The 12,866-nt window shown below is 46.7% G+C and overlaps 1 protein-coding gene across 2 annotated transcripts in view; it reads left to right on the forward strand.

The window, feature by feature from the left end:
* Positions 1–8,489: 8,489 nt before the first annotated feature.
* Positions 8,490–12,866, forward strand: part of FGF12 (fibroblast growth factor 12) — a 184,231-nt gene continuing 179,854 nt past the window's right edge. Inside the window, exons 1-2 of one of the 2 annotated variants that reach the window (XM_015871733.3) lie at positions 8,490–8,568; positions 8,664–8,811. In XM_015871733.3, coding sequence (XP_015727219.1) covers positions 8,799–8,811 — 13 coding nt within the window. In that variant the 5' untranslated portion in view covers positions 8,490–8,568; positions 8,664–8,798. Of the gene's footprint in view, positions 8,569–8,653; positions 8,812–12,866 lie in introns of those variants that run through there. The other variant, XM_015871732.3, reaches the window with a different exon arrangement.

Genomic DNA, 12,866 nt, shown 5'->3' on the forward strand with positions numbered 1-12,866 from the left:
GCTGGTAATCCCATCCCTGGTAATTTAATCAGGATGGGGATTGCAAGGCCAGGATCAGGCAGAAATAATGGGTGATTGCCCCCTTGTGCATCTGTAGTACTTGGAGCTCTGTTCACAGTAATATCTTTACATTTAAATGAATACATGTGTAGGGCTGGGTTCCCACTGATACTGCAACTATGTTCTCCAGTTTTCATGCTGCTCATAAGTGAGGTAAACTAAAGAGTGACAGGAGGTGAGAGAGACTGCTATATTTTATTTGTTTGAGTTCTCACAAAGTGTGCATGTGAGGTGACTGGAATGTAATACAGATTTTAAACTGGAGCAGCAAAGAGAACAATCTAGTCCAGCAAGAGAAGTGGATGGTGTTCACTGGCCTTTCAGATAGAAGCAGGTCTTCTTGCCTCTGTGGGAGGGCTGGGTGTGATCCGTATCCTGATCCTGTCTCTGGCAGGGTTCTCCCAGCATGGGTTGAGAATGAAGCTGCTTAAGCACATGCTTGTAGAGATGCTTGAAGTGCTATGTTCATCCTTTCAGTATTACAAAGGACACCTGGAGCACCTGCAAAAAGCTGGACACAATGTGCCTAGCTTCCCCAAACCTGAACCAAGACTTTATTATATAACCTACCCGAAAATATGCATATGGAAATAAAAATTGCTAAAGAGAACAGAAAAAGGTGACTTTCACTTTGTCTTCTGACTCTAGCTGCCAAGCAGAGCCTTATTCGAGGCTGACTGGCAGTGCCTTGGGATTTGGGAGGTGTGTTGAAAGACGTTGGCTAGAGAATAAGGGGTGCACCTGGAGTAGCTGCATGCCCAGCTGAGTGCAAGCTGCTGTGTGTGCTCCTTGTTGCTGATCCTTGGGTGTTACAACTTATGTAAAGCTCTTACTGTGAGTGTGAACATGATCTATTAGGAAGGCATTTGAGCAATTCTAATATGCTTAGAGTTGTAAAATGTGTGTGCTGTACATACCCACGATTTTTCAAGGATGGTTAAAGTATGCCTTAAGTGTGGATATCTACTAATAGGTACGAGCTTGTGCTGTAGATAATAGTGGGATAGGAGGAAGAGTTCGACATTTCTTGTTCCAGCCAGGAGAGGGCAGAGAGACATGCACAACCTCGTGTGGCCCTGGGAGGCTGCAGGTGTTTAATGATGGCTTTTCGCGGTAGCTGCCAGGGGTGCTGAGCAGGAGTGATTTTTTTTCTCCTCCTATGTCATGATATCATCAAGGCAGAGCAAGTGCTCAGACTTGTGTGGGGATGAAATCTATTCCAGAATGCAGAACTGAAGCTGAAAGCAGGGAAAGGATGAATGGAAAACCAAGGGGTGAATGGGTGCTGTGGAGAGGTAGGGGAGCAGTAAGCAGCAGTGGCAAGCCTGCGTGCTGGACTGGGAGAGATCATCCCTCTGTGTGGGGAATGTGGTTTGTGTTTGCATGTAGGTGCCAGAACTGCAACCCTTCATATGGGGTAGGGGGAGCTGGCATGGCTGGATCTTGCAGGCTGCCTTCCTTGAGGGAGTGTGTGTGACTCACCCAGAGAGTCTCAACGTGGTTTCTGCCCACTGGTGGCACCCTGAGCCTTGCATTGCTGTAGTGGCATTAGAAGTTCATGAGATGGAGAATTCTCAGGATGAAGCAGGATTTGTTTCCAGCAAATGATTTAATTTTGGAGCTATTTGCAAGTTTGTTCTTTCTTGGCATTGGCAAGAAAACATCTTCCCACTGGAAAAGAATCCCACTGTTCTTTTCCCCACTTGCTGTTGCTTCTGTTTTGGTGGGTTTTGTCTTTGGTGGCATTTTATTTCCACCCCCTGCTGCTGGTTGGCTGCATGGGCCACCATTCAGTGTTTATGCTGCTCCAAGCCTTGACATAGCATCTTATATTTTGTTTGCACTCTGTAATCCTGGTTACTTCTGCTGATTCTCCTTGCTTTCTCATCCCAGTGTAACATGGTGCTTGCTAATGCCCAGACTGGGCTCGTTCCAGCCTTGGCTTCCTCTGCCTCTCTTAATTGGAGGGTCTCAAACCCCACTGCTCTGCTGAATGTGCTAAACTTTTCCAGTTCTGCCACCTTGCTGACTAAATAGTTTTCTTCTCCAGCTTGCTTGTTGGCATGGGTTTCAGTCACAACTGGCTTCCTGCCACCTTGAATCACTCCAAACCTCCTCCTTCTGCCTTCGTTTCATTTTGTGGCTGAAATTTCTTTTGATTTTAAGTTTTGAGACATGTAAAATATGCTCAGTGGTCCTCCTTGACTCCTGAGTGTGAGCACAGGCAACCTCCTGCATCTCTGAGACTGTTTTTCCTACTTGTGATGTTATTCTTCCCCTTTGGCCAGCATCTCTTCTGGCAGCTTTGCCTTAAACTGCCATCCAATTCTGAATTTGCCATCTTTCTCTGAACATACCCTGTCTCTGCATATGGACTTGTTAACTTTCTTCATCAAAATCAACCCTTCTTTTCCCCTGATATCCTACTCTTGTCACCTGGGCAGGATCTGCAAGGATGAGTTTGGTGGAAGGGCAGAGAGTAATGTCTGACCCCATATAGGCAGCAGGTTGAGTGCTTTCAGTTCACAGAATCACAGAATTATCCTACAGTGACCTCTGAAACCCACCCTGGACAGATGTCTAAGATGTAAACACTTTGTACTCATATGTTAGACTCTGTAGGATGAAGGAAGAAAATGTACAACACATGGTTCTTCCACCTTGAAGCGCTATGCTTGCTGCAGTCCTTTTGAATGTCAAACCAGCAGCAAGTTACAAATACTGCCCATGGTCTCACAATGTTGTGTTATCCTTCTCTGTAAGGCCTGCAGCAAGAGCAGGGATGGAGAACTGCTGGAGAGGGAACATATTTTAAGTAACTTACAGCTGGCTGACCTGCCAGAGTGAACCCCAGATTCTCCCTGAATCTCCACAATTTTCTACATTTGTATCAAGCTGTTGCTTGTGAGAACGCTACAGTGTTTAAGAAATACTCCCGGTGGGCTAAATGTAACAACCCAGCTAAGAAAAAAGAGACGTATTCACCAGGCAGGGCTGAGTACCTGCTCTTACAAAACAATCATGTTTGGCAGACCTCTTTTTTAACTAGGGTGCTTCTTTTGGCCTTGCAGGTAAATGATGCAGCTAAATCCCTCTGCATCTCATGGCTATGCTGTGGCACAGCTGGCAAGGAGGAAGCAAGCAAGGTCTTCCAAATGTTGTTCATTCATTCAGGCTCAGGTGTGCTGATTTTCATACTGTTTGGGTTGGTTGCAGCCCAAAGCTTCTGCAGTGAAAACAATGAGATCTCATCAATAAAGGAAAGTAAGGCTTAAAGAAATTGTTGTCTATGTATACAAGCTAAGCAAACAAATCAACCAAGCTTTTCTCTGAGGAAAACCTAAGCAGGGAAGAGCAGGCACATGCAGTATCTTAGCAGGCTTATTAAATAAGCTACTGAAGATGGACTTTGCGTGATGTCCCAGTCTGATGTAACTCTAATGTAGAGATAAATAACTTCACACCAAAGGGTTGGTTTGTCCCTTTTTGCATGAGTGCATTGGTGTAGTAAGATAGTTGGGTCACAGCTTGAACTGCTGATTGAACACCTGGGGGAGGGCTGTGGCTGGCCCAGGGAGCTTAGGCAAATAGTTTGCAACTGTGCTTCCCAGCTAATTGAAGGGGTGGAGCCTGAGTAGAGTCACCTTGGGCTTCCATAAGGGCCAGCCACTGAAAGGAGAGCACCTCCTTGACCTAGGCCTTCATCAGCTGGGTATTTTCATGGCTGTCTTCGAGAATCTTCAAGGATGGGGAAGATCACAAAGGTTACATAACCTAGTAAACCAACCTGTAACTACCACGGCCACAAAACTGTGTTGCTCAGTGCCATGGTTTTCTAATGCATCTCCCTCTTCTAATTGAATGTTGCTTCTCAGTATATTTCATGGTATCTGCTAAGAGGAACTGGAAAAGCTCTGGTTTTTGGCCCAAGTTGTCACAGAAGCCTCTAATTCCCAGAGATATGGGGAAGCTGTCCTGGAAATGCTGTAGTATTTATTAGAATGTAACATTCTGGAAAAAAGCACCTGCTTAGGGTTGTGGATGTGCTTGTTGGTACTAAATGGGCTTCTTGGTGGGCATCTCGCAAGACTGCACCATCTGAAGTGGAGTTCAGCTCTCTAGAAATAACAAGTGTGTGGTTGGAGCAAGGCAAAGAAATTGCCTTTGGGATCTGAGGCTGGTAGAGGTCAGGCTGTGACGTCTGAAACATTACATGATGAATATGAGCACTGCTCAGTTCTGAAGGCTGTGGAGTAGCCATGAGTAAATAACTTTGTACTGTAGGAAATAGGAGTAGGCAAATAGGTTTGTAAATAAGCAAATAGGATTGTAAGGAATAGCCCATTCTGTGCAAGCATTCCAGCACTTGGCTCTTAGGAGGGTAGGCTGCCTGTGGCTGCCCCAGGTGAGCTGCCAGCAGGAAGCTCCTTCCTGCCTCAGCTCTGAGAATCTCCTTTTTCTTGTGTAAAGCATGCTGGATGGATGCAATTACCTTTTCCAATCAAGTCAAAAGGGGGGATAATGCTTAAGTGGCTTCATTCAGTAGATTATTTTAATATTTACTTTTTGTGCATGAAAGCATTAAGCTTCTGTAGTAGTATAATAACCTGACTTCAGAAAGCAGCTCCCTGCCCACATCTGGCCAAGGAGGTGCCTGAGTTATTTACTAAACTGAATAACCAGAGGTCTGGGTCTCAGACAGACCAGGAGCTATCCCTGAAAGCACTTTGTGTAGGGATGGAAAGCAGCTTCCAGCTTCCCTAGGCTTTCAGGAGTTCAGGATGCCCAGTCCCTCATAGGCAAATGAAAATATGGTATTGAGGTGTTTGGAGCAGATCCAACTGCCATTAAAGTCAGCAGGAAGACTCCTGTTAATGGGTATTAGAGTTTCTTCCAAGTGGCTGTTAAATGCATTGCCTTATTCCCAAGCTAGCAAGGCAAAAGGAAGGTGGGTGGAGTTCTCCAGTTCTGATCTGGGAAGCTCCTTGTTGAGTGATCCAGTGTGTTCTGATGCACTTCTGCACTCCTAAGGGAGCTATGCCATGCAAAGACCAGGTCTTCTCATCTGATCCTTTTAATAGCCTGATGAATCAAAACATTTAGCCTTTGCATTAATTTGTTCAAACACTGAATTCAGACAGATCTGTCTATAGATGCTGATGAAGGATAATAGCAATAGAAAGTGAGTAGTACTTCACCAAACAAATGCTAGTCCTGATTCAGTATGAGAACGGTTCCCTTCCTTCCTGATTTTATTCCATATTAACTTTAGTCTTGGTTGTAAGTCATTACAAAACTTCTCATTTGTTTTGGTATTTTTGTGGCTTTTAGTGTTTTCTTATTTAATAATAGCACCTGATTTATCTCAAAGTCTGATCAATAACCTTGTGTAATTAAATCATTCAAAGACTGTGGTTTGTTTTGGACTTCATTCCCCACATCAGCTCCTACTGCACTTCTCCTCTGTTCTAGCAATTACTTGGATGATGTGAGGATGATGCTACCTTGGCTGATGAAGCAGTAGTTCATAGTTTTGCTTGCTCGTAATCAAGAGCAGTGTGCATCTGCCTCAAGCTGGAAGATGACAGGTTGTGACTATATTTTACAGATATCTATTCTCTCTCTCCCTATATATATGTGTGTATATAATACACACACATATTTAGGACTTCAAGTCTCTATTTACTCCTCTCCTTCCCCCACTCCATTCTTTCTTATTTTAGTAGCATTAGAGGTCCTTCCTGCTGCTGCAGTGTCATGGCCTACTTTCTTGCAACCTGCTGTTTTGGCTTGTGCTCCTCTGAGCGCAGCTCATAGTCCATGAGCATCCTCTGGTAACTGAGCAGCTTTGCTTTCTGTTCTTCTGGCAGTTTGCTGATGACAATTATTGGATTTGGGAATAGATTCTACAGAAAACAGGAGCTCCTCAAGTGCTTGGCTGGGCCCTGCTTAACTGGTTTCAAGGGTGCGCTGACTTATGGCCAGTTCTGAGTAGAGCTTTGTCTAGGATCCCTATCTGCTGGCCCTTGAGTTGATGCATGTGCATCTCTCGGTTCATAGCTTTGCTGTCCTTTTAGGATGACCTTCATCAGACCCTGTGAAAGACCAGAGGAAATCTGACCATGATGATTTTTCTCACTCCTGGTGCATTCAAATTGCTGTAGAAGTGCCCCATGCAGCCACCGTGGCACATGCATGACCTTGTCTGGGTGGTGCTCTCTGTGAACTGAGGCTCCCACTTGAGTAGAAAGCTCTGTCAGTGTGGCAGATGGACAGGAGCAGGCACATCTGAGGGACCATGTGTGACTGCCATGTGGTCTGTCAGCAGCAGTGTCAAAATGGCCACTTGGCTTCATCATGTTGGTTCTTGGGGGAGCTCCTGAGGCAGCTGCCCAGGGTACTCAAAGGCACTGTGAAGAGGGCTCTGCAAAAGGGTACTGTGTGCAGGAACTGAGCAATCTCCTTAATCATACCATGCTCTCAGCCTATTCCCAAAGCTTGAGCAGCTGACATGTACTGGAAACATCACTGGCAGCCCTGTGGATTTGCTACAGGAGCGTGGTGCCTTTGTTCTTCTTCCATTTTGGCTTGAACAGTGTTTATGGGGAGGAGCCCTGGGTCAGCACAGCTGCATTTCCTGAGTTCTGCAAAGCTCGATCTTACTGTGGGCCAGGGAACAACCTGATGTGATGCTGAGGTGCTGATAATGTATGTATCTTCATTTGATGCTTGCTTACCTGGAAGGCCACAGTAAATACAGATCTGACTTGCCTGAAGGGCAAGAGGAGGAACAATCGTGATCTTGCCTGAGCTAGTCCAGATTTGTGATACTTTAATGCAGGATGCAGCTGAAATATAGAGAAGAGTACAGAAAATACAATATTTCTAATGTTTAGTAGCTTGCAAGGTTACCTATGAATGGCAGTGTAAGGAAATATATTAAGTGGATTTGTTCCCTTGAATTTACTCCTTTGTGTTAAGGAGGAGAACCTTCAAAGCTCTGCAATAGTGTTCTGCATAGGAGGGCTTCTCTTTAAGCTGTTCTTAAATTGTAAGGATATGGGTTTTAAGGACTTATGATGGTTTTGTGACCTAGAAGGGAGGTTATGACATCCCAAATGGCACCAGAAAGATCTGGTAGATGTGACTGGAAATTGAATACATGGATTGGTGGGCTTGGGTGTTTTGCTTCAACTCAGCTCCTACCTGTTGTTAGCTCAGAGGTGTGTAGTACAGCTCCCAGCACAGTGGTCACTTTGAGGGATTTTTGCAGTAATACACATCATAAAAACAAGCTCAGAGATGAGTTTTACCATCCACATAATGCCTAAATATAAAAATAAGGGAGGTGGGAAATGAGAATAATACAGAAACAACTCCAGAGCTCGAGAAACTTCTTTACAGGGGCAGACTTAAGGAGCTTGATTAACCATCTAAGTAGAAGTGAATCTATCATAGAATCAGTAAGGTTAAAAAAGACTTCTAAGATCATTTAGTCCAGCTGTCCACTTACCACCAGTACTGCCCATGGCCATGTCCTTCAGTGCTACATCTTTACTGTTCTTGAGTCCCTTGTGGTGGCTCCCTTACCCCCTGGCAGTGCATCACCACTCTTTCTGAGAAGAAATGTTTCCTGATATTCAACCTGAACCTCCCCTGACAAAACTCAAGGCCATTCCCTGCCTCACTGTAACATCCTGTCAGGGAGTTATAAGGAGCAATAAGGTTTTCCCTAAGCATCCTCTTCTCCTGACTGAACCATCCCTGTTCCATCAACTGCTCCCTGTAAGACTTGTGCTCCAGACCCTTCATGGCACTGCTGCCCCTCTCTGAACAAGCTTCAGGGCTGCACTGTTTTCCTTGTAGTGAGAGGTCCCCAAATGGTCCTGGTATGGATGCTTTGCAAGTTTCTTGTTAGTGGAAGACAGCTTATTATTAGGCAGAGAGAACTTAAGCTTCAGCAGCTGGATGCTGGAAGCAGGAAAGCCCGAACTACCCATAAGGTGGATGTTCTATGAATCAGCACAATTAATCTTGGAAAACTCTATCTGGAGAAGGCCTGAGCCTTCTGCTAGGAGCTCCTCTACCCATCTGCAGGTATTGCGGGCCCAAGCTGTAGGGAGGTTGGTACAAGCAGAGCGATGCCTCCGAGCGAAGTGCCGTGCTCGGGGCATCGGCCATGTGCAGAACTCCCCGCACCCATCACCTGTAGAAACCAACACAGCTGCCGGGATGCGCTGCGCATTCCACCACCCGGCCAACAACCCGTCTTCCCGCGGGGGGCGATCGTTGCTCCCTCACTCCGTAAGCATCTCAGCCTCTGTACCCGGCCGTGGGGCGGCTGGTGCTGGCGGCGCTCTCCTTGCGGAGCCCGGGGCCCGGCGCTGCGGGCGGTGGAGGCGGAGCGCGGGCGGGGCGCGCATGCGGGCGGTGCCAGGCAGCGCGGCGGGCCGCCGAGCCACTCGCCCCCGCAGCAGCACCGCTCGGCCAGGGACAGCTCCCGCCCAGGTAACGCTGCTCCCCCGCGGTCCCCGCTGCCCAAGCGGCGGCTCCGCTCCTCACGCCGCCTTCCTCCTCTCCCTTCCCCCGGTGGTTGATTGCAGCTCCCAGGCTGTGACGGCGCCGTCCCCAGCGCGGAGCAGGCAGAGGCGGCCGGCTCGGGGCTTCGGGTTGAGTGAGGAGGGAGCGCGTCTTCCGGCAACTTCCCTGCAACTTCCCGGCGCTCGCAAGGCTCCGCGATGGAAGGCAAAGGTGGGTCGCGGTGCGGGGAGGGGGAGGCGACGGCTGCACCGCAGTGGCCGGGCTCGGTGCGCTGCACGGGGCTGGGAGCATTGCAGTAGGGGCTCGGCGCGTCCCTACGCGGGCGGTTTGCGGCGTGAGGGAGAGGGTTTCTCTCTCTTTATTTTCAGTTATTTGCTTTCCTTTCGGGGGAGACAGATGTCAGTTGGTGATCTGTTTTCTTAATGCTCAGGATTTGCATAATAAATATGAGGTCTGTCCCGTGTTTTGTAGCCAGTCAGCAGTGGGGAGGTTTTGAGGAGATGAAGAGCATTTCGTAATTAGAATGGTTTTCAAAAATACCTTAACTTTATTTTATTTTTTTTCTCCCTGAAATGAGCTGAGCGAGGCTATAGAGCTCTGCCCTCATTACGTTGCATATTTAACATATCAGAACATCCTGATAGATTGGAAGGAATGTGATGAGTATTGTGTTATTGAACTGTCTACCCCAGGAGGAGGGATTCATTAAATACTGCCTGCCTGGCTTTGTGCTTGCCCACAGATATGTATCTAATTCAGATACATATTCCCAATCAAAAGGATATGTATATTTCCATACATAGCTATGTAGTCCTGCGCATCTGTTTACCTGCCTCTACAATTGCATCAGACATCAAGCATTCAACTGGTACGTGAACTTAGAATCTGTAAATGTTAATTGCCAATGAAATATTGATGGTAAGTCAGTGCATGCAGCTAGAAGGCAAGCTGCCATTCCCACCTGACCCCAGGTGCCAGCCATTCCGTATAACTCAAGGCTGATAGCTCTTTAATTGATAGATATCAAGGCAGTGGGAGAACATAGACTATATTAATTCAAGGAAGATGACAGTAGACTTGTATAACACAATAGGACATACCTTCGAGGGAGCTGGGCAAGCTATATTTAAACCTCAGGTTTATTTTTGTAACTATCTTGTCAATCAGAGCTATAGTTCTCCTGTGTGGGAATATCTGATTATATGCTGATTAAGGAAGGAAGCTATTTCAATCATATGGAGGCAGTGTGCCCTAAAAAGCACAGTTTCTTGTGGGCAGTGATCAATAGAACTAGTAGGGCTTGAGGAGAGGTAAGTATATTCTAAAAAATAATAATAAAATTAATGTGCAAAGGCTCGATTTAGATCGAAAGCTCATAGTGGTTGTGTTTGTTGTCAGTCGGGGAAAAAAGAAATGAATTCTGTTTTCACAGTTAACCTGAGGGAGGATACCTTTAGCTTTTTGCGTGACCTACTGGTACGTGCCTTGATGCAAAGCAAGTAGACCATGACTTCAGAATGACACGTGATGCCTTGTCATGTACTACATGAGCAGGTGAAAGGCTCTGTGGAACTTCTGATGGAGCTCATGTCATTAGAGGAGGTGAGAAGGGGGCAGAAAGGTGACATCTGCAATAAGAAGCTGAGGGCAAAAGCGGCACCTGGTAGAGAGAGTCACTCAATTCCTGTCTTGTGCAAACAGACCCGTTGTGCAGTTGTTGACTGAGTTAAGAATGAGCAGCTGAGCAGGCAGACTTTTGGGCTGCTTGTGTTTATTAGTTGCAAGATGAGCTCTCCCAGTACTCTGCGTTCCTGAGCTGTTGGCTTTGGTCACAGGGTTGTTGGTAGGGTGACTCCTGGGGTTGTTTTACCACATTGTTTTTTGCAAAATTTCTAAGAGTGTTGCTCTTACTAGAGATTTTCCTTGTTGGAGTAGAGATGGGGAGCTAAAGGATTTTATCTGCCCAGGCAGAAAAAAAATAAAGACCAGAGCAAAACCAGCAGAATTCACACCATCAAAATGAGGCAGGTATGTAGTAGGCGTGACTTTAAAGGCAATAGATAAACAACTTTAGCATTTCTTTGGGGAAAAACAAGCAAGCAGACAGTCTGCTTGTGATAGAGGTCTAATTGCACTGGCACAATTCTTAAAACTCCCTTAATGTTGAAGTAGTGTGTGAGGGCCTATGATGCACTGATCCAACAGACTGATTTTGAGCACTTGTGTAGGGAGGTACAATGCAGAATGTCTCCCTGGAGGAAATGTCTGAGACAGCTCAGTACCTCCACATCTTCTGTGACTGAACCTCGATGGACTTGCAACTGCATTGCTGTACTTGGGAACTGTTTACGTTTTGTTTTCATTATTAAACAGGCCTCTGCATTGCTAGTCTTTTGGTAGGAGACTGCTGCTTCTTTAGTCCCTGATACAGTGTATCTCTGAAGTCATCCCTTGGGTTTTAAAGGTTTCCTCCTGTAGCCCCTCTTCCATCCTACCAGTCCTCCTCACTGCAAATCCTGGAACATTTCAAACTCAGCTCTATGCAGATACTGGGGAAGAGTGTGTGCTATATTAGGAAACATGATGTCTATTTAAGCAAACCTACCTTCTGGTTCTCAAATTCATCTGTGCTTAGTGACTGCCGTGGTTGTTCCTGCCTGGGCTTTGCCTTCCCGGGACAGCTTGGCTGTCTAAGCAGGTTTGGTGCCAGCATTCTTCAAGGCCTGCAGGCCTTTGTGAGAAGAGTTCTTCAGCTCATCTCTAGAGCTGCTTGGAGCAGCCAGAACTGAGCGTACTGACTGGACCATTCTGTGAGAGCAAAGGGAGGTGGATACCACTGGATTTTGTGTGATGGGGTACAGGAGTGAGGGCTTTGCAGTTGCTAAGACTATTGCAATTAGGGAGGGCATTCTGATGTGGGTTGAAGAGGAGGTGATGGTGTGGACTGTGCCTTTCTAACGGCCAAACCCAGAGATGAACATCTCTCACTTGCTTTTGTCTCAAGAAAAACATAAAAACAATTGCAGTTCTCTATGAATCTGCAATGCTACCAACACAATGTGAGTTGTAACACTTGGCCTGGTCTGACTTCCATCTGCTTTAACTTGTTCAGTTCTGCATATTCGCTCTGAGCATTTTGCAGTAGTGAGAAGCTTAAAAGTTGTTGCTGCTCCTGAAGCCTGTTAGGTGATGGTGGGAGAGAGGATGCTGTGGATGAGAGCTGTGTTTTCTGCATCTGCTACCTGATCCCTGTTCTCCAAATCTCGCCACTACAGCAGTTCCTGTAGGCTGCAGCAGTAAGCGATACCACTCCAGGCATCCCAGGAGCTGGGTTTTGCCAAAGCTAACAATAGTTAATGTGGAGGTTAAAGAATACTTGGATATTTGCCAGATTCTCCTTTCCGTCAGAAAGATGCATAGCAGGGAAAGAAACGTCACAGAGTGCTGTTTAGACTCAGAGACTGGAACAGAAATCAGCCAGGCACGAGTCAGGCTGCGCAGCACAGAGCACATCCCCAGCTCTGGACTGAGCGGAGAGGAACTGCAGGCTTGCTGTGCTGCAGGGAGCCCTCTCTGCATCTGAAGGTCCTATAGTCTTTTCTCTTGTGCTGAGTTCATAGGGAGACCCCCTTCTTGCTGTGAGGGAGAATGAGCATATTTCTTTTTCCTTGTAAGAAGCGGGGAACAGGAACTTAGTCTGTGCTGCATGCGTAGCAGGAGTATGCTGCCCATCTTCTGCCAGGACCTAGTTGTTGGTTTTGGTTCTGTCTTCTCCTGTGGAGATCAGTGATGAACCTTGGAGAAGCTGTGCAGAACAGCCTGCTGACAGAACTGGATGTGTCCTGATTGCTGGGAATTACAGAAGGGTTTGTTCTCATAAGCATGTGGATAGTCTGCTGGGATAGCGAAGCTAAAGCAAGTTTGCTCTCTGCCCTGCTGGCATCTTGATGTGCAGTCACCTGAGTCTTGTTCCTGTCCTGCTGTGTTGGAGAGACATCCTCAGTGTAGCGGGTCTTCCCTTGGAAGAGCAGCCTCTAAGAGGCTGGGTGGTAGGAGATGATGGGATCTGGCCTTGGAGCTCTTCTGCTGGAGGGTCCCAGAGCAGTATGGCTTGAGGACTTTGCAGAGGGCATTTCTGCAGAGTGACTGTCCTAGGCAGATAGTGCTATCTGAGTCATGTTCTCTTTCCTGTTGCAAAGGCTGTAAGTAGGCTTTTTGCTTTTGCAGATGAGCTATGGGGCTGCTGTTCATAGGCATGTAGTGTT

Source organism: Coturnix japonica, chromosome 12, assembly GCF_054131305.1.
Source record: "Coturnix japonica strain WE chromosome 12, WE-NBRP24, whole genome shotgun sequence".
NCBI classification, from domain to species: domain Eukaryota; kingdom Metazoa; phylum Chordata; class Aves; order Galliformes; family Phasianidae; genus Coturnix; species Coturnix japonica.